This window comes from Peromyscus californicus, unplaced genomic scaffold (genome assembly GCF_007827085.1).
Source record: "Peromyscus californicus insignis strain IS unplaced genomic scaffold, ASM782708v3 Scaffold_10__1_contigs__length_136768540, whole genome shotgun sequence".
Taxonomy (NCBI): Eukaryota; Metazoa; Chordata; class Mammalia; order Rodentia; family Cricetidae; genus Peromyscus; species Peromyscus californicus.
This window is the reverse complement of record NW_026294391.1, coordinates 93,262,339-93,284,656: the sequence shown is the minus strand read 5'-3', so window position 1 is coordinate 93,284,656 and position 22,318 is coordinate 93,262,339. Positions and strand designations below refer to the sequence as shown.

The window sequence follows — 22,318 nt, the reverse complement described above, 5'->3', positions numbered from 1 at the left end:
ATGGGGAAAGATTTACTCGATTACTTTGTATCATTTCAGAAATATTTGTAAATGATTATGAAAGTAATAAATTCTCAATAAATAATTTGACAAGAAAATAACATCTTAGAAAGAAAATACATAATAAATAAGAGAAAATACTTACCTATCTAAATAATTAACAATATTGGGGTTCTTATTTTCCCTCATGACAAGAATTTCATTAATAATTAATTCCTTTTTGGGTTGCTGTTGAAGGTTCATTTGCTTTATGGCCACCTGAATGATGATTCAAATACAAGAACAAATTATGATTACTAAAATATGCATGAATATGAATGTACAAATTCATTATCTACAGTTTTTTTCTGTTCCAGAAATATGCACTCTTTTTTTTGGTTAGTCATTACTATCTATTTCAGATGTTTTGCACAGCAGCTTATCTAAACTCCCACTGTAACCTAGTGCTCCCCACTAGACACACATGCCATCAACAAGAAAACTTGATAAACACAAAGGAATAATAAAGACCAAACGATGGCCCATACCTCTTGTCCTGTTGCAATGTCTAGTGCTGTATAAACAGTACCTGATGCCCTGGAAAAGTGAAAATTACCCAGTGAATAAGCAATCAAGGTGTTATCCATATATTGTCATGTGTGAAAATGAGATTTATTTCCAGGAGAGTAAGAACACTTAATATTAGATGTACTCTCTTAGCAAAGTTATAAGTACACAGTACCAAAACAACTGCCTTATATACTAATTACATCTGAAATAATCACAACAAATCCTTTGTGCTGAACAAGAACCTCCCATTGGATTTTCTGGCACCAGTTCTTGGGCTACACACTCATGAATTTAGCATGCTGGCCTTGATCTTCTCAGGGAAGCCCTGTTATATTCATAATATTCTTTACATGTTAAAACAACCAACATTTCAGGACTGTGATTGACTGAAGTAAATTCTCAGAAAAGAATAGATCATCTTTTGCTTAGGCAACTGTAACTCAACTGTTATGTTTAGCATATGGACAGAGTAGCTATGTTATGTATCTCTAAGCCTTCATTTAATGAATCAGTCACTTTCAGTGTTATGTCAGTGCTGCACCCACACAAAGGAATAAAACCGGGGCTCTCTTATAGAGCTTCCATCTTTATTTTTCTTTTTGCTCAATTCTCAACAGTTTCTGTGAGTTTTTCACTCATGTGAAATTTCTTTCTTTCTTTTTTCTTTTTTGAAAAAACATCATTCCTTGAGTCTTTGTAGTACTTATGCTTCTATTTTAACTTTAAAAATGTATTGTCTGGCTGAATTTCCAGTGTATTTCTATGAATCACACTTGTTTTCTGAAGGTCTTCCCACATCCATCATCTCCAGACGAGGAGGTATCTAGAGGTATCTAGTTCATTTGTGGCAAGTGAAACAGCTAGGATAGAATCCGCTCAGTGATTCATTCACTTACTACTCACTAAGGTTTAGATGGTTCGGTTTAGGGTCTCTCTCTCTCTCTCTCTCTCTCTCTCTCTCTCTCTCTCTCTCTCTCTCTCTGTGTGTGTGTGTGCGTGCGTGCGTGCGTGTCTGTCTGTCTGTCTGTCTGTATCTATCTATCTATCTATCTATCTGTCTGTCTGTCTGTCTGTTTCTTTTACCCCATTCAAACTAGAATGGCCTTACTTGGATCTTTTTACTTCAGCTTTCCAAATACTGAGATTACAGCCATGAGCCATAACTCCAGGATCAGGAATTGGTTTCTTATACCAGGCATTTCTTTATGACTCTTCTCTCTGGATGAGCCAAAACACTTCTCAAAAGCCTAGGATGCTTATATTACCTGTTCCCAGAAAAGGAAACGGATAGTGTAGGGTAAGAAATATTTGACTAGTAGCAGAAATTTAAGATCACCTCACCATCACAAGCTGTGCAACACTGGGCTAGTAATTTCCCAGTTACCACAGTAACAGTAAGCATGTATTGAATGTGCTCTGTGTGTCAAACACAGTGCTGAGAGCTTTATATACTTGATTTTATGTGATCCTTCCCATATTCATCTATAGTATTCTCATGTCATAAGTCAGAAGCTTGAGAGTCGGAAAGGTTAAGTAACCTTCCCAGGCTATACAATTTACAAACCACATTCTGCTTAGCTTTAAAATTAGTTTTCGAAATTAGACTAAATATTACACTTAATCACTAGGTGTTACCTGAACAAACACTTGGCAGTTCTCGAAATGGTTTATGCTTATATTAAACAAATCCATCATTGATATTATATATTACAGATTCCACATTCAGAACTTATAGTTGATGCCCTATAAATATTTGATGAATCAACACATTAATAAAACTATTTTTAAACAAATATTCAGTTGCAACAAGATCTTTCCTTTCAATAAAGAAAATATTTCATCCAATTGAATCTTCATGAGACACTTCCTTCTTGGAATAAATGATCAGACATTCCTGAGTTTGGGGACAGTGTGTGATTTATCGTTTTGAACTCAGCATTAAATTGAGTTCAGAGGAATAAATTGTCTCAACCTGATGTGTATTTCAGCAGCAAAAAGCCCCAAGGAGCTCTTCAAATCTGATTGCTTACTATGTTTTTTAAATCTTTATTTGGTTTATCTTTAGATGTTTAAAACACTTGCATACCTTCAGATGCAGAAGAACAACAATATTTGTAAAAATGAGATAGTAGCAAATGACACAATTTAAGAAAGCATTTGGCCCTGAGTCCACATCAGTGTTGAAGCTTAGTACAGTTACTGCTGTTATTAGCCCTTATTGCTGCTGTAGCTATTAATTTCACAGCAGAGAATAACTGATATACTGACTGGTGGTTGCCCCCTCCCAATGTCCCAGCCTTAAAAACCTTGCTAGCATATTTTTACTTTTCAACAGCAGGATTTTAAGGGTGATCTGTTTGAACAATTTGTAGAGATTTTTTTTTTTTAGTCTCTCTCCCTTGAGAAATGGTTTTGCAGTTTCTTTTTTTTCTCTTTAAGCTTAGAACACATTAAATAAAAATCATACATGTGAACTTAGAATACATAAAATAAGCAAGATGGGAGCTGGTCTAGATAAAGCTAGGGTGACAAAAGGCTAGCCCACATGGTGACTTTTCCCTTATTCTCCATGGGTGTTTCTCCAACCACTGAAGTCCTTTTCCACTGCTCTAGGGAATAAAACTATGATTGACTGGAAGTTCAAGAGGGATTAGTATTTACCATCTTTGGAGATTTACCTTGAAATCCTTTGTTTTCTTTCTTTTCTTGTCTGTTTTGTCCCTCCATTCCCTTCAGCATTTTATTGTCTTAAACTTGCTAGAGTCCTAATCCTGAAAGCCCAGTATCCCAGGATTTACAACATACATTGGCATTGGCTCACTACAAACTGACAATTTAAAGAACCTGAAATTCTAGAGCATGGGTTAGTAACTAAAAATGAAGGCTTTCCCTTCATTTGCCCTTCTCTTACTTTACTGGATTTATGCAATTGTTCAGTGGGGAACATTCTCCCCTCCCTCCTCCCTTTAGCTCCTCTGTCTTAAAATGGGTTCATGTCATGCCCCTCCCCAATCAAACATGCTGTTAGGTAGATGGCCTTAGGGCACTGATCAGTAAGGTTCTGCTCTGACCAACTTCTCTTTGGAATCTTCAACTGAATATGCACAAATTCAGGTATTGTACAGTGAAACTTAGTACCCGATGACCCACTCCATGTTCGAATACCTAACATTTCACTGAACCCCAAGTCTACTGTATTCTTACACTTCAATGATTGAAGATTGATTTTTGAATCAATAACATGGGAGTTTTTTGTTTGTTTGTTTGTTTTTCTTCAAGAAATCTCAATATCATCAAGATTCATTGATTAAATCACATTTGTTGCCCACTGCTGGGCTGAGAACAGCATTCGTCATGCCTGCTCATCCAAATCTCTCCTGATTCAAATCCTACCACCTTCTAGTTGTGTGACTCTCCATAATTTACCTTCAAAGATGGATTACATGTATGCTAAGCTTAAAAGACGTACAGCCCTAGTACATAGTAATTGCCAAATAGCTATTAATGATTATTATTTTGTTGATTGCTCTCTAATATAGCAATTCACTTCCCAATTGTAGTCTATAGATGAATAGGAAACTCTTTACATATCTGGGTGTTTTCAAGATACCTAATGTTTCAAAATTAATAGAAATTCAATTTTTACCTAAGATAGAGGTAATTGAAATATCATAATGTGACTGCTAAATATCATGAACTGATTTAAAATCTCTAAATACTTGTAACATATAATTATTTTTACTTAATAAAGTGTAAGAATCACCATTAATAAGTACAGTTCATGGTCAAGTTATTCGTTTGTAGGTGGTTGTAGGTGGTGAAGTTCAACAGTCCTCTCTTTGTAACATTTGTGGCACATGGGTAACTAGGAAACAACCTTTATGCTAATCATGTGGCACACAGATTCCCAAAAGATGAACCTTACAAAGTGCTGAAGTATATTAAAATATCTCAGTATATATGCTTACTCAATAAAGATTTTACTTCATCTTAATTTGGAAACTCTATCATCTACAGAAATCAGACTGATAAAGATGGGGAATAAAATTCCGTATTCACTGACATACTAGTTTGGCATGCTTAAGGAACAACACTGTCAATTTGATTTCCTTTTGCCAACAACTTAATTGATTCTTCTATCCCTCTATTCTCATTTTATTGAAGATATAACGTTTTAAGGAGAATATTTATTTATTATGCAAATTTTCTTTATTAAAAATCTCAGTTCCTCAGATGGTACAAGGAAATTATACATTAGTAGAACTGAATGGAAGACAGGTTCGTCCAGTTTAACCTCCTCATTACAGATGAGAACGCTGAAGCCCCAAGAGTAGGAAGGATATGCCCAATAGGAAACAACTAAGCAAGTTCTCCGAACTACAAAGGAGAGCTCTTTTAAACCTTCAGCATAGTTAAAGAACATTAAACTAACAGATTGTTCAGCCACGGGGCCTCATCAACTACAGTGTGATGAATACCACTGCTAGGCTCTGAGCTTTGCACCAGATGCTTTATCCATAGGTTCCCCTTGTCATGGCAAAGTACACAGTCCTCAAATGGAAACACTGGCATCTAGCCTGAAAGGTCTAGAAAGAAACAATTCACCTTTTCTCCATTTTCCTCACAAGTCAGTTTAATTATCACTATTCTCCACTAGGTTTTGAGGTTGACACTGAGAGCAATGTCAAACCATGCTAAATAGTTGCCAGGGCAACAACATGGTAAGACTAATAGTTGGGATAAATCACTTTGATGTCAGTATGAAAATGAATTAGAGGGTAGGAGGGCAATAAAGTAAAGATAGGAGAAACTTTGCAGACTGAATAAAGAGAAAAGGGTATTAGGAAGCAATGAGGTGTGTGGTAAGCCTGGTGGGAATGAGTAAGGTCGCCTGAAGGATAGGTGCTACTCCCTTTTAATGTTTTACAGGTCCAAGTGTGGTGCTAATGAGATCACAGTCAGGAACATAATCCCTATTTATGTTGGTTATTTTTTATATCTACTCTTACTTTTCCTGCTGCTGTTGGTAGAATCCCTTTATCATTTATTGAGATATTCTCTCTGCCAACTCACTGGAAATGAATGATCTCTTTTAGTGCCCACTCTGTGCAACTCTCTATTTGCCTCATTTTACAAATGAGTAAATTGGAACTGGGCAATTGTGAGTAGCTTGCCATGGTATACAGCTAATATCTGAGTTTCAAAATGCATTGGTTTGTTTGATGCCATTGCTCAACTACATCTTTCACATTTGCCATTTTATTTATGAAGATGCCATAGTGAAAATCAATTAATGTTCATGTTAACATGGCTGAGATAAAAAATATAACTGTCATGACTATTTAAGAGAGTTACTACTCAATAGGGCCCTATATAGAAATTGTTTTACTATATAAGTGCAGTTGACATAAAGTTGCACAAATGTTTGTTTGATACTGTCACACATGCCCTTGTATTGAAATATTAGAGTAGATGTAAAACATATCTTGAATGGGTATAAAATTCCTGACTGGGACTTCAATATCCATTAGGAATGGTGAGGAATACTGTATGCAATGATGTTAGAGGTGGTGCAGTGTTTTCTCTCATGAAGTTTATTTATATGTGTATCTAAGGTAAAAAATAAAATAGTATAAATTATGTAAGTCATCACTCGATGACCTAAATACATAGAATGAAGCTAGAACCAGGAGGTACAAGCTTTCATTAGTAAGATTATGAAATTCAGTGGGGGGGATTTTCTGTTGTTTAGCTAGGATGTAGCTTTCCTCAGATCACTCACGATCATCTGTTTTTAAATAGAGCTGTAACACACTACGGGTGTGAGGCCAGAAAACTCAGTGGGTTGTAGTCCAGTGATAATGAGGCCACAGTTACAGAGCTTAATCCCTGCAAATGCCAGCTGCTAACTCGCAGTTCCTCACTTCACCATTAAGTCAAAGCAGCTGTTTCACGGTGTTTGCCAGTAGTTTCCAGAGGCCTGGACAGGAAAGGGGGCAGGTGGCTTAATACATGCTCATTACGATGGCTGGCAAAAGAAAACAACTTACTGTGTAAACTCTGCTAATGGTGCTTGATTGAGTGGTATCATCTTTCTTTACAAGGGACAGCAGACAACACGGGGCATTTAAGAGCATTAAGCAGAACAAAGGACATCTTCCATTGGTCTAAAGACATTGTTCTTCACAAGTGCTAATGTATTTCCAATCTTCTACATCACAAAGCCTATTATAGAGCTTAGACTATATCTATTTAGTGCTCCATAGCAGACTTCTACCAATGAGGAAGCAAATACTTTTTGGGTGGGTGGTTCAACCCAAAGAATAACACACTAGACACCACTTCTGCTCTTACTCTGAATGAGGACAACAACAACAACAACAAAACAAAGAAACAAAAAACAGGTCAGAGGGTTTATACTCAGCACTTATCTCTGAGCTTGAAGCAGTATACTGTTTTTAGGCTGTATCTAAACCAGGCAGCTACTCATAGTATCCTTTGAGAAATAAGGGCAGCGGGGAAGGGGCAAATTAGAACAAAGCATAGGAATGCATATATGAACACAACATAATTAAAACCATTCTTTGATATGTTAACCTAAAAATTAAATGAATTCCCCCTCAGAAATAAGATTTAGAACTATTCCTCTTCAATATACCTGAGAGTATAAAGAGGGGGCCTCGTGGAATAGTAGGGAAAAATCGCAAAAATACATAATGTAATATATTTATTTTTAGAACTTTAAGACAAATATAGAGGGGCCAGTATTAGGTGCTTGATTACACACAAACTGGTAATACAGCTTATTTGTAATAGTTAATGAATTAATCATATTATCATTCAGTTTGATTATATGATTGAGAAATATCCAGAAGTTGCATAAAATTCCTTTGGCCATATGCATATTGTTATGAACAGGAGTAAAATTAATCTTAAAAACTGCTCTCACTGCCACTTTCCATCAAACTTGTATGTATAGCTGATCTAATCCCTGGAGAGATATGGCATGACATTGGCATCATGTAGATATTGGACACTGGCAAACAAATTCTTTAGCATAGACTCATTTTGTCCCACACTTTCAGTTTAGATTTTTCTTATATATTTGCATTTTAAAAGTCAATATGGAGATAAGTTTTTGTAGTTGTAATATAATTCTAAATGAAGGAATACATCTGTACATGCAAACAGATACACTTATGAACTACTGTTGTGCTATGAAATGGAGCTGTCTTTATGGAAGGCAACTTGGAATTTTAAATGAGTATGTTAATGATACAAAAATTCTACACTTAGGAAGTCATCCCAATAAATTTGCATAAATGTGAATTGATTTATTTGCAAATATCATCACTGAAGCCTCATTTATAATAGAAATATATCAGAAAAAGCCACAAATGTCCATCAGTAGAAGCATGGTTAACTAAATTGTGGTACATCCAAATGCAGAGCATTAGGCACATGTTAAGAGAGCAAGATACTTATATGTATCCACCTCTTAACCGTAGGCACATGACAGAAAAGAAGTTATTTAGTATGTCACCATTTAAGCTAAAATATATCCATACCAAACAGGTAAATGTTCCTCCCTCTAAAGAAAGTTTCTTTATACTCAAATCCTCCTAGAGATACATTATGTATTAATGAATGCTCTTAAGCATTGAATTTCAGACACCAAATGTGATATAGGAAATACATACAGGGTTGAAATATACTCAGTTCATATGAGATTTCGATGTTTATACAGAGTAACCGTCAGAATTAGAAAGAAAGGATATAAATAAATTTAGAGTTTATGTCCTTGCAACTTAAGATCTTGATATCATAAATATGTTTTCTCTAGAACTCTCTCAAAGGGACTATCATTAGCTAAAGATATAGTCTGACCATTAAAAACAATAATGAGTACAAATAATTGAAACAAACTGAAAATATAATACTCTGTGAATTTATAAAGATTTTTTAAATATAAAAGAAAGTCTTTGCATTGGAAACTTGAGTACTGATTAATTATATTGAAATTTGACAATTAAGAAATGAATAATTTATCTTGATTTATTTGTATATTTCATAGTAACAAAGAGTGCTAGGTGATCAAAAACAGTTGTTTTCAACAAAAGTATGCAAGCCAGTAGGCACAGAAGTAATGATAGATTTAGAAAAAGCCCTATTTTAGAATCCTTAATAAAATGACTGATTTTAGCAATAATCATCAATAGGTAAAACTATCAGTTCTGATCTTTATGTGGAAGAGGACAATCACCCTTTGAATTTTCCTGTTAATTGACTCCTCACCAAAACATGGAACAATCAAGCCCTTCATCCTGATGTAATATACCATGAAACAGTACCACTTATGAAGAATTTTGCCAAAATTTGAACCTGAACCTAAACCTCTTAGAGTTAATTTCCATTTGTAGGAAATACAAGGAACAGATTAACAATTCATTGTCGTCAAGTGAAACTAACAGACAAGACCAGCAAATGGTGCTTTATACCAGAAAAGGCCAGTTTCTTTAACAAGTCAATGGTGGTGGAAAAGATGAACATAAAAGATGAAACTGCCTTCTCTCGTTTGTTTTCAGTCTTAGAGGGTATGTATATTCTGATTTACCATGAACAGGAAAACTCGGGTTTAAAGAAATTAATCTGGCCATGGCCTTTTGAATTAAAAATATCACCTTCTTTTCCATTAATCATTCCAAAAATCTCTTTTTTCTACTGTTTTCAAAAGTTTTAAGACAATTTCTAAGTACTAGACACAAGCTCTTCCAGGTGTAATCTAGAAGAGTCATAAGGAAGGAAGATAGAAACGGCCAATGAGAACCTGGATAGCTCAAGAAGGGTTCAAGGGGAGATGGCAGGATGAGTGTGCAGATCAATGCAGAGTAAATGCACATCAATGGGGGTGGATCTGCCCCTCTTACCTCCTCCCCCTTTTTCATCTACTGTGAATGGAACCTAGATCTTCTATTTGCTAAGGTAGTGCCATTGTGGAGCTAGAGTCCCAGCCATTAGCTTGTTTCTTAATACAACAATGCATTTCTTTTTGCTAGACATTCAGGGAGTTGATGATAAATATAAAAGTCATGGTGGACTCTAAACATGGTTCTTTACATGGGGAGAGGGATTAAGATAGGGTCTCTTGATATACTCCTGGCCATTTGGAGCTCACTATGTAGATCAGGCTGTCCTCAAGCTCAGAGATCTCCCTACCTCTGCATCTTGACTGCTGGGATTAAAGTTGTTTGACACCATACCCAGCCCCAAAACCTGGTTCTTAATTATAGCTCTACATTCAACATAGTGAGAGCTCAACCCTAATTCACTAAATTGAAGTATTTACTAAACTGGATCTAAATTAGTTTAGACCTGTGATGCTTCTTTAAAAACAATCTACTAATATTGCTGAGAAAAGTCACTGTGAGTTAGAAAGATCATTTTTTTCCAGTGCATTCTCATTTGGGGAAAATCCTTGAAATTAATTCAAACATATTAGTGAGACATCAGTGAGGCGGCTGCCAGCATTAGTAAGTTCCACCCTTCATCATACTGCTACTGTTTACTAAGGAAGTGCACAGACTTGCAGTGACTAAAGAGAAGTATGTGATTCTGTTGTCTTACTGGACTCCTTTTCACCATGTAAGTTTTTTATATAACTCTCATAGAGTGAAAACACGTTGACAGTGTTCTTGAATTAAGGACGATTTCAGGAAAATCTGGCTCTCTTTCTTTCTCCTTCTTTCCCTCCTCTCATTCCATTTTCCTCTGCCTTTCTCTAGAGATTTGACCAAAATGTTTAGAACTTTTTCCTCAGAAAGCTTAGTGAAATTCTGTCGGTTTTAAAGCTTAGGCTCACAGTTACGGCTCCAATGATGAGACATGAAATTCTGAGTTTGATTTATGGTCGGTGGTGGAATCTGATTCTATGGCCCTATGCCTGAATGTTGGGATGGCAGAATCCCATACTGGAAAAATGTAGTTTTCCAAGTCGATGAGGGTGATTAATGAAGAGGTTTTTCTCAAATTCAGCTCGGAAGAGTGAGTTCTTGTGCTCCCTGAAGCTGAAAATGGAATTCAGGGGTTGATTGTTCCTAGCACTAAATGATTAGTGACAGGATTTTGAAAGTCATCATAACAATAGGTTATGTTATAAAAACCAAGACAATGAAAAGAAAATAAAAACCACTGTGTCTTGGAAGTGGATACTAGATTGCTTAGCTCAGGGCAATCATTTATGGAAAAATCAGTTGAGAGCCATTAAAGTAAAAACAAAGTTAATATAAGTGGGTTTTTATCTAGAGAAAATATTTTGTTCATTCACCAGGAACCTTAACAGTGGGCAATAATCCATTAAAAACAAAAAAAAGATTAAATTAAAATAAATACAATAAAATAAATTATAAAATTCAAATAAATAAACTTAAGCCCTTACATTTATACACTAAAAGCTATTTTTAAAGTATACTTTGTTTTTAGTTTTTTTTAAAAAACCTTGCTTGATCATGGTGTCTCCCCTGCCAGGTAAGTATAATTGTCATGATAGAGCCTCCGTCCAGTAACTGATGGAAGCAGATGCAGAGATCCACAGCCAAGCACCAGGCTGAGCTCCAGGAGTCCAGTCAGGGAGAGAGAAGAGGGATTCTATGAGCAAGAGCATTAAGATCATGATGGGGAAACTTACAGGGACAACCAAACCAAGCTAATGGGAACTCCTGAACTGTGGACCAATAGCTGTGGAGCCTCCAGGGGACTGGACTTAGCCCTCTGCATAGGTGAGACACTTGTTTAGCTTGACCTGCTTAAGGGGCCCCCTGGCAGTGGGATCAGGATCCATCCCTGGTGCATGAGCTGGCTTTTTGGAGCCTAGTGCCTATGGTGGGACACCTCCCACAGCCTTGGTGCAGGAGAAGGGGCTTGGACCTGCCTCAACTGAATGTACCAGGCTCTGCTGACTCCCCATGGGAGTCCTTTCCTTGGAGGAGGTGGGAATGGGGGATGGGTTGGGGAGGAAGGCTCGGGGGTGGGAGGAGGGAGGAGAGGGGGATCTGTGCTTGGTATGCAAAATGAACAGAAAATTTCTTAATAATAAAAAAAGAAAAAACTTGGTTTTTATATTATGATTATTTGTGTTGTGTGTGTATGTGAAAATTGTCAGTGAAAGGTGAAGCCAACATACCAGAGGAGCAACAGTGCGATGTGACTTGGGAAGACCAAGCTATTATGAATGAAACGGGGATGAAGATGCATTGAGAAAAGAGCAGAAAAGACATAGATATAAAGGAGAGCTACACGGACAAACAAATATTTACAATGCCAAAGGAGTCCCAGAGAGATGGGACCAGCAGACAGGTAATCTGTGAGCCTTGCTGTTATTCATAACTGTACAGAAAATCTGAGGACCCACTAAATATAAAGTATATGCCACCATGCGAAGGTTAGCAGTGTGCTGGATACTAACGGAGATAAAAGAAGAAATACAATAAGACTTCCTAATCTCTAAGAACTTATTATGACTGAACTCTCAGCTGGCTTTATCATTTTTAAAATTTTAAAAATCATGCACTCTCTGGGAATTTAAAACAGATGTTTCTCCTACAGCAAATAGGACTTACGCTGTTTATTCTAAACTGTGTATGATGTTTAGGTTTCCTTTTGGTCCTCCTCTTCTTCATCTTCTTTTGTGACAGGGTCTCACGTAGCCCAGGCTAGTGTCAAGTTTGCTATGTAGCTGAGGATGACTTTGAACACCTAATCCTTTTGCCTTCATCTCCTGAGTGCTAAGATTAGAGGTGTACCACCATGTCTGGACTTTCCCCATTTAATTTTAGAGGATACATATTTTATAAAGGTATTTATATATATCTTTCCTTTTCTTTACCTTCATAAGTCCAGGTATGATTTAGCAGTCGCAAGAGGAAATCTCTTTGGTGAGTGCTATTAACTGGACTCCATTATCTGAGATATTTGAAAGCATTTCTTAAGCATTTTTGTTTGTTTCAATTTTTTAGATTCAATGCTATTTTTGTTCAGCTGTATCTTAGTGGGAACAAATAATCAAAATAAAACTGTAATTCCCATTCTCACCTCTCAGAACACAGTTATGCAACAAAGTGCTGTATTGAAACTATAATTTAAAAAGTGTATTCCATTAGAAATACACCGTGAATTGTTAGCAAAATCAAAACTGACCAAGTGAGATTGCATAAAACTAAATGCTTCTACACTGCAAAAACTCAATAGAATGAAATGAAAACTTGAAGACTACATAGAATGTGAAAAGATACATGTTATATATCAATCTTAGAAGGATCTAGAATATATAAGGAGCTATAGACTCTCAATAGCAAAAAAAGAAAGCCCCAAATCCCACTTTCAAATAGTAATAGGTCTAAACAGAAAAATTTCAAAACTGTCACATGGCCAATGGGGCCATTAAAAATGCTAATATCATAAATCATCAGGGAAATTCAAATAAAAGCCACAATGGGATATCATTTCACCAGAAGAAGAATGGCTAATACCAAAAAGAGAAAAGGTAACGAATGCTGGTGAAAATGTGGAGAAAAGGAACTCTGGTACACTGCTAGTGAGAATTTAAACTTGTATACACGTTGTACCTTACGATTCTGAAATCTCACTGCTGGGTATATAGTCATAAGAAAGTAAGTCAGATATCTGAAAGACATGATTACTGCAGTACAGTACACAATAGTCAAGAAATGGAATCAAACGATGTCTATCAGCTGATGAATTACTAAAGAGATATCGGTAAATACACTCTGTTGGTTCATATGTTGACACAGACTAGAGTCATTTGGGAAGACAGAACCTCAATTGAGAAAATGCTCCCACCTGATGGGCTTTTAGGCAAACCTGTGGACATGTTCTTCATTAGTTATTGATGTGGGAGGGCCTAGCCCATTGTGGGTTCAGCCATCCCTGGAAAGTCAGTCGTGGGTTCTATAAGAAAGCAGGCTGAGCAAGCCAGGCTAAGCAAACTAGCATGCAGCTCCCCTCCATAGCCTCTGCCTCAGTTCCTGCCTCCAGATTCTTGCCCTGGGTTTCTGCCCTAACTTCCCTCAGTGATGGAATGTTACCTGGAAGTGTTAAGATGAAATAAACCCTTTCCTTTCTAAGTTGCTTTTGGTCATGGTGTTTTATCCCAGCAATATAAGCCTAAAATATGTACATGATGAAATACTACTTAAGGAACACAAAAGATGACATATTGTCATTTGGGACAATGTGGATACAACTGGAGTTCATTATGTTGCGTGAAGTACGCCAAGTACAAAAAAAAACCAAACAAGCACCATGTAATTGCATCCATATGAAAAAGATAATAAACAAAACTGATCTTATAGAAGCTGAGAGCTAAATGCTGGCTACCTAAGGCTGGGTACAGTAGGGGAGAAGGACGAAGGAAGGAAGGCAGGTCAACAGATAAGAAGTCACAGATAGATAGTAGCAAGAAGTGTTTGCATGTCATTAAAAAGCAGAATAGTTACAATGATAATGTAATGTTCATTTTTAAAGCTAAAAGGAAGATTTTTTAAATGTTTTCCCGGAAAGAAAAGATATATACATGAGATCATTATGTTTACTCTGATTTGAACATCGTGCAATATATTTTTAAATTCTGTCTTATCATGCATGCTTGCACGGGCCATGGTGCCTGTGTTGAGATCCAAGGACAACTTTTTGGAGTCAGTTCTCTCCTTCCACTGTGGATTCCAGGCATCAAGCTCAGTCAGTCAGGATTTCATGGCAAGTACTTTTACCATCTGAGCCGGCTAGCCCACCATACCACACACGTGTAATATAGACACATATGTACAATTATTATGTCAATTAAATAATAAATATTTAAAAACATAAAAAGAATATGACGTGAGCTGTACTTTAAATATCTAGAGCTACATTAAAAGCTCCTCAAAACAGAAATCTGTTTCAATAATATATTTCAGTTAGAGCAGTGGTTTTCAACCTTCCTAATGCTGTGACCCTTTAATACAGTTCCTTATGTTGTGGTGACCCAAACCATAAAATTATTTCATTGTTATTTCATAATTGTAATTTTGTTGCTGTTATGAATCATAATATAAATATCTGATATGCAGGATATCTGACATGTGACCCCTGTAAAAGGGTCATTGGACCGCCAAGGAGTCACGACCCACAGGTTGAGAACTACTGATTTAGGTGAATGCGTGAAAGTGTTATATAATATTGTCTTTTTGCAACTTGGCTTGGGTTTTTTTTTTCTTCTTGGACAGGAAGAAAGTTAGTTGACGTTTATATATGGACTTAAGAAAGTACAATTCTCATTAAACATTATTGCATCCCCAGGGCCTCTGATTCAGTTGCACAGTGATATATACATACACACACACACACACACACACACACACACACACACACACACACACACACATACATATATATATGTGTGTGTGTGTGTATTTATGTATGTGTGTATGTATGAATATATATGCATATATGTATTTCCAGTTGAATTGCAGAACAGATGACTCCTACCTCTATCCCTAGTGAACGATTCAAAATTGGTTCACATTTCTGGCTGATGTTAGGATCATCTAAGGAATTTTTGTAAGATTATCATTCCTGGAGTCTGTTTCAAATATCTGGTGAGTTGGGCCTGGAAATCTGTGTCTTTAACAAGGACAGTAGGGGAAGATGATGAACCTGGTCTCATTTCAGGACTACAGATTCATTTTGTCAGTATTCAGTCAATCCTGCCCAACCCTTGACCATTTAGTAAGGACTTTCTCATACTCATTCTGCTACTGTTGAGTTTGATTAAGAAGCGAGATCTAATGCCCACGTGCATTTAAGGAGACAATACAATAAGAGCTTTCACATTAGCTAGATCTTCCTCTAACTAACTCTACTGCTTTTCTAGATCAATCTGTGTGACTGTGCACATGATATAGCTATCAAAATATTCCTGAAAAGCTATCAGTTCAATGATAGTGAAAACTCCAGTAGCATGTGTTCCTATGTTAGTCACCAAGCAACCTATCAGCAGGGAAAGCTAATACTGAGAATACAAAATGCAAGTACAATACAGAGAACTGGAGGCATGAATTGGTGAGATTTCTGAGATATTAGTGAATTTTAATGTACATCATTGGAATTCATCTTGGTATTTCAAATAAAAATCACTTACCCTTGACCAATTTTTTCAAATCTTGTATATTTTTTCTTTGGGTCCCCAACACTCACAATGCTTCCTGAGGGCGTGGGAAGGGAAAAAGAAAGATTGAAACTGATTGATTTGCTTTTAACAGGAAAAATGGTGACATCAAAGATATGGAAAATATGCTTTGTTTGTTTGAAAATACACTGAAATATATTAATTAAAGTGGTGATAATAATCCATACTGCATATATTAAAAACTGCTCATATCTAGGAAACAAAAAAATGGACTGAACACAACCCAGCACTTACAAAATTTTCTCATAAAATAAATATCATAAGAGATTAAAATAACTAAAAATCATACCCATGATTTAATAAAACATTTTTTCTGAATTAGAATAAAGACAATAATTCCACTACATTCAGTTCTGTAAGATGAATACCTATATTAAGTAATCACTGTTCCCTAGGTCTACACTAAGGAGATGGCATATAGGGCTGGGTCTAATGAGTAAGTGTTGTCATAAAGTAGGAAGACTCATAATTTCCAAAAAAAATACATCCCTTAACTTAGCATTCTACTAGTGCTCCAAATATTTGACCAGAATTACTGACATGTGATTTAAACATCACAAAACTCAGTCATTTAAAGTATACAGTTCAATGTTTTGCGTGTGTGTGTGTGTGTGTGTGTGTGTGTGTGTGTGTGTGTGTGTGTATGTGTGTGTGTGTAGTCCATGCATGTGTATGTACTCATTCATGTATGTCTGCTCATGGACATGTGTGTGCATGTGTGGAGCCCACAGGTTCACATTAGATATCTTCCTTTATGGCCCTCTACCTAAGTTTCTGACATAGGGTTTCTCTCTGAACTTAGAGCACACTGATTCAGCAAGACTAGCAGGCCACTTCCCACTTTTGCCTCCCTAGTGCTAGGGTTACATGCATGCACCACACACCCACATTTTAAATGTGTGCTGGAGATCTGAACTCAGGTGCAGCAACCACTTCAATGGGTGACTCATTACTCTCACCACTCAATGTTTTTCAAAAATGTATTTCAGACTTGTAAAAACCTCACCATAATATAATTTTTTAAATTAATCGTTTTTAGGGCTAGGGAGATGGCTCAGTATTTATAGCACTTGTAAGCATAAGGACCAGAGTCATAGCCCCAAGAACACACATAAAATGTCAGTTGGACATCGGGGCCCACCTATAGGTAATTCCAGTGCTTAGAAAACAGAGATGGGATCCTGAAGGAAGGGGCTGGCCAGACTACCTGTACAAGGAACTCTAGGTTTAATTCAGAAACCATGCCTTGGTGACTAAGGTGAAGTGACCAAGTTAAACTCCCAATGTCAACCTAGAGCCTCTACATGCACCTGCACACATGAGTACCTGCACAGACATATGTGTCGTGTGAACACACACATACAGACACAACACACAGACATCAAAGAATAACAACAATTAAACATTCCACAAGGAAACATTAGACATATCACCGGTTACTTTTTTTGTTATTTGAAAGCAGAGTTGGGGTGTAATGTCAATATTTTAACATAGGCTAATGCATGGAGGTTCATAGCAAAAGAGGGGTACTGCTCAGAAACAAATGTTGGCTTCTCTAAGAGATAGGCATACTTCATTTGTCTTTAGTTGTGTGCAAGATTTGAGTGGGATTTTGAAGCTGTTATCTTCTATGCGTTCCTAAGAAAGCTAAATGAGATGTACCTGACAGGATGGCAGTTGATAAGATGGAACTCTAGATGGCAGGGCTGCAGGAAGGTAGAAGATCTTCATTGTAGGAGCAGTCATTCTTATCTATCCCTAAGTACTCTTGAAAAGTTCCTCCTCACTACAGGACCAAGCCCAGATTCCTTAGTTGAACACAGTAGGCCATCCATCATCCAGCCCCATCTGGTTTTTACCTAAGGAGGCTGAGTAGCAATTATTCTTCTCTTGTCTTTTCCCTTCCCATTTTTTATCTTAGGAATAGTCTTACCATCTGGGAAATAGCTCTTTGCATATGCCTCTCTATTCTCCTTTTAATCTAAGTTATGACTTCCTAATTACCACCTAAACATAATCTTACAGCATCATCCTTTCCAAAGTCTTCTATGATCACTGTAATGAAACAGACATACTTTTGTTGTTGTTTTTTCAAGACAGGGTTTCTCTGTGTAGCCTTGGTTATCCTGGAACTCGCTCTGTAGACCAGGCTGGCCTCTAACTTAGAGAGATCCACCTGCCTCTGCCTCCTGAGTGCTGGGATTAAAGGCATGTGCTATCACTGCCCAGCTAAACTGACATATTTTTATTTGAAGCCAGCAAATCTGTGTTTTCATCCCTTTAATTTTGGGGCCCAGTGCAGTGGTTACCACTGAACAAGTAAGTGAATGAAAATAAGAAAATATATATTCAAACAGAGTACAGTATAATATAGACAATACCTTACACTAATTTACATGGCTGTGGCCTAGTGGACAACCTAATTAAAACCTAATAATCAACAGTAGACATTCAGAAAAAAATCAGCTAAATGTTTCAATTATGGATTATGTATCAGGTTTGGGATTTACCATTTCTGAGGTTTGTTTGGTTGAACAAGGATAACCTTGAACTTCTGATCCTCTTATGTCCATCTCCTGGGTGCTGGGATGACAGGTGTGTACCACTAGACTCTATTAGTATGGTGTTGGGGCTAGAACCCATAGCCTCAGGAATGCCAGGTAAGCACTCTACCAGTTGAGCCATACCCCTGACTGCTGGGTTTTGGTCTTTAATTTTTGTCTTTATTGTTTGACAGTTTCATGCTGGTTTTGTTTTATCTCTTCCCCCTTTCTCTCTTCTTTCACTTTACTTTGGTAATGGATGCTCCTGTTTTAGTTGGGTTTAGTAAGACAGACACTGTGAGAGTTGTTAAAATTCATTTGCTCAGGCAGTGGTGCCATCAATATGTTCTCTCAGTAGTCTGGTGAGACATCTGAGAACGGTCTTTGAGTCATTTCTTACATTCACTCCTTACATATGTTGTTTACTTAGTGCTGGGTCTGTATCTTTCTCTTCCTTGACTATTTTTTCAATTCACTCCTTCCTTAATTCTGCTGCTACTGTTGGACTCCCTTCATCCTTTGCTCCAACATTCTCCTAACTGGACTTCCTTTTGCCAGGCTCTATCATGGCCATCCAGGCTCTGCCCCTCTCTCAGAATGCTTTAAATAAAGACCTCCAGAGACACCTGACATCTATAGGGAAGGCCCAATATCCTTGGCATGGAATGCAAGGATCGTCATGATCTGTCCATTGCGTCCTTTGCAACCACAACCTTATGCTCTGACCACATAAAATAAAGTGTAATTCCTCATCAGCCCCTGCTTTGCAGTAACACTTCAGTTGCTTCTTCTACACACCACGTAAAAACCTGTAGTAGTAACTCCTTTAAAAATATATTCTTGCCAGGTGGCGGTGGCGCACACCTTTAGTCCCAGCACTCAGGAAGCAGAGGCAGGTGGATCTCTGTGAGTTTGAGGCCAGCCTGGGCTACAGAGCGAGATCCAGGACAGTCAAGACTGCACAGAGAAACCCTGTCTTATTTTCACTTCTTACGTGTGAGTGTGTATGAGTGTGTGTGTGTGTGTGTGTGTGTGTGTGTGTGTGTGTGTGTGTGTGTGTGTGTGAGAGAGAGAGAGAGAGAGAGAGAGAGAGAGAGAGAGAGAGAGAGAGAGAGAGAGAGAGAGAGAGAATGATGCCATATGTGCGAGGAAGGTACCCAGGAAGTCAGAGGAGGGCATTGGGTCTCCTGCAGCTGGAGTTTCCAGTGCTATAAGTCATTCGGTATGCATGCTGGGAATAAAACTCTGGACCTCCGGGAGAGTCACATTTTTAAAAAACTGATGAGCTCTCTATCTTAAATCCGCTTTTTTAGTCTAATTGTAGGTTTTAGGTGTGTACCTTCAAGTCTTTGTGTACATTACTTCCTGACATTTGGGCTAAGATCCCGTGAAGCCTTTGCATGCTATATTCCACCTACAACATACTTTCCAGGTTTTCCCCACAGCAAGCTCATGTCACTTCTTCCAGGAAGCCTCCCATGATTACTCTGAACAAAGTTAATAACTTCCTTTTTCACTCCCAAGCACTGTCTTTCGTTGTCCTTAATGGGTCATATATCACTCTGGCATCACTTTTTCAGTTGTTTTAATGACAGAAGCCTAGTCTTATTCACCTGTATATCCCGTGTGACTCCTTATACAGCACAAGCTATAAAAACTAGCAAGTATTCAGTAAATGCTTGTGGAATTAAACACAAGTAAAATCAGGCATTCCCCTTTTTAAAAAAATGTCCATGGTTCAGGAAAAGTTGAAAAACATATTTTATTTTATTTGAGCTATGTGTCTAGAATGCCACCAACTTAGTGATATGTGAGTTGCTATTTTATTTTTCAAATTGTCTAATGGATGTCCACATCACTAAATCCATCTTTTTCCAAGTCAGTTATTAATGGCTAAGTGCCTGGATCTGTTTTCTTCTTTTGATGAAATTATGATTTTTAAAGTCACTTGAAACCAGAGCCTTATGAAATGGTTTATACTTTTCTAAGAACGTTTTGCTATGAAGTTGCTGAGCAAACTCTTTTCCATAGGCTGATCAGAAAGCAAATAAGCTTTAGTTCAAACCACTTTCTGAATTGCAACCAATCCCAATTGGCAGGGTTCAGTTAATGAGGCTTTATGGTAGTAAATTATTCAACCATTATTTCCATGGAATGCGGTGTTTAAAAAAACCTGGAAATGAACCTTTTCATAAGGATTACTAGGAGACAACCATTTTGATGAGATTTTGCTTCAGAATTGAACTGCTGTCCAATTAAAATGGTGTCCCCACACCCGCTACCCTTCACCAGAGAGTGTGTGCTGCCATCTACTGACGGTAGACTAGCATGCATGCAAGAGGCGTTTACAATTTCAGTCACAAAACAAGCTTTTCAAGTGATTGCTTTCCTTAGGTCCATTACAATTTGCTTTTATAAATCACATCAAAGAAAAGCAAAACTGTGAGGACATAGTTGAGCAAAGAGTAGATTAGTAAATAAAATCTAGTGGAGAAAAAAAGTGATAGAAATATCAGAGTCATTCCCTACCAACTAAGAAACAAACCATTCATTTTAAAGTATAACATTAAAAAAAAAACACACTAAATTCTAGAATTTGAAGATGGGATTCATGTTGTGGCTTCAAAAGAAAAAAGGGCCCGTCAATATATTTTCTGCCATATTAAGCTAAGCTGGATTCTTGTCATTAAGAGGTTATCCTGTGAGCATGAAGGAGGGTTTTATTTGCTGTTTTTGTGTTTTTTATTCTGGAGGAAGAGCTTCATAATTCTCTAAATTAATTCTAATGGTCTCTGATGGTGAGTTAGGACAAAGAATTTGGAGCATCGAATGCTAAGGAAGGGAGGGCAGTGGTTCTGGGGCTTGGAGGAGGGGGTTAAAGAGAAATGTCCTGTACTGCACAATTGCGTTGGCTATCTGTGCCTTCTGAAAATGCTCACTAGCGTGTAAGGGTCTCTTTATTTTCCAACAGACCCAGACAGACCACAATGAGCAAGCCAGGCCTAAGCTATCTGTCTGTGTAAAACTGAAAGATGATCTGTCTACTTTAGCTATTAATGATTCTTTGGTCTGGCCTCTACCATCAATATCTGAATGGAAGATGAATTGCCTGGTAAGTCCGTGGTTTGGCTTGCACAATTCCTAGCAATGACATTCTTGAGGTCAAAGATGAGGATGATTAAATAGAAACTGTTGTTTCTTCCTCATTCTTGAAGGGTTCACTCTGGAGTAGGTGGCAGGTCATCCCTATAATTATCTGCATTCTTTCCCCCTTTCTTCTGTCTCTCAGCAGTCTCCTCCATTCCTTCCTTAAGATTCATTTGCGCCGGGGGCGGTGGTGGCGCATGCCTTTAATCCCAGCACTCAGGTGACAGAGCCAGGAGGATCTCTGTGAGTTCGAGGCCAGCCTGGGCTACAGAGTGAGTTCCAGGAAAGGCGCAAAGCTACACAGAGAAACCCTGTCTCAGAAAAAAAAAAAAAGATTCATTTGCACCTTTGATTCCAAGAGCCCCAACGACTTCTGTACAGGGACCACAATTACGAGATTGTCCTACGTTATAAATATCTTATCTTAGTGGAAGGCCATCCCCATTCTCTAATGATTGCACAATAGTAATATAACAATAATTTTAAACTAATTATTGGGCTGGATATCTTACCTAACTGAATGCATTTATTTTGTCATGAAACTTTCTCTCATTCTATTGGGACTGTTATTATTACTGGAAGTTCAGAGAAAGTATGAGATTTCCCAAGGGATACAGGGTTTGGGCATATGACCCTGACCCCGTTATGACCATTCCAGTTTGTCCTGTTGTATCACATTACAGGTTTGTACTCTTAATAAAACAATGAGCATTTGTTCACTCCCCTACTATGAGCCAGACACACTTGCTGAGGTTTTCATGGGCATAATGCTATGAAGCTGGCATTACTATTATTATCCCAACCTTTTGGATGAAGAAAGAGAGGACCAGCAAAATTA

At 37.4% G+C, this 22,318-nt stretch overlaps 1 protein-coding gene across 12 annotated transcripts in view; it reads right to left on the bottom strand.

The window, feature by feature from the left end:
• The window catches only part of Pak3 (p21 (RAC1) activated kinase 3), a 277,699-nt gene that overhangs the window by 26,150 nt on the left and 229,231 nt on the right, over positions 1 to 22,318 (bottom strand). For all 12 annotated transcript variants that reach the window (XM_052737446.1, XM_052737394.1, XM_052737472.1 and 9 more), the window contains 3 exons: positions 15,743 to 15,806; positions 528 to 576; positions 146 to 258 (listed from right to left, as the gene is read on the bottom strand). In XM_052737446.1, the coding sequence (XP_052593406.1) occupies positions 146 to 258; positions 528 to 576; positions 15,743 to 15,806 (226 nt within the window). The remainder of the gene's footprint in view (positions 1 to 145; positions 259 to 527; positions 577 to 15,742; positions 15,807 to 22,318) is intronic.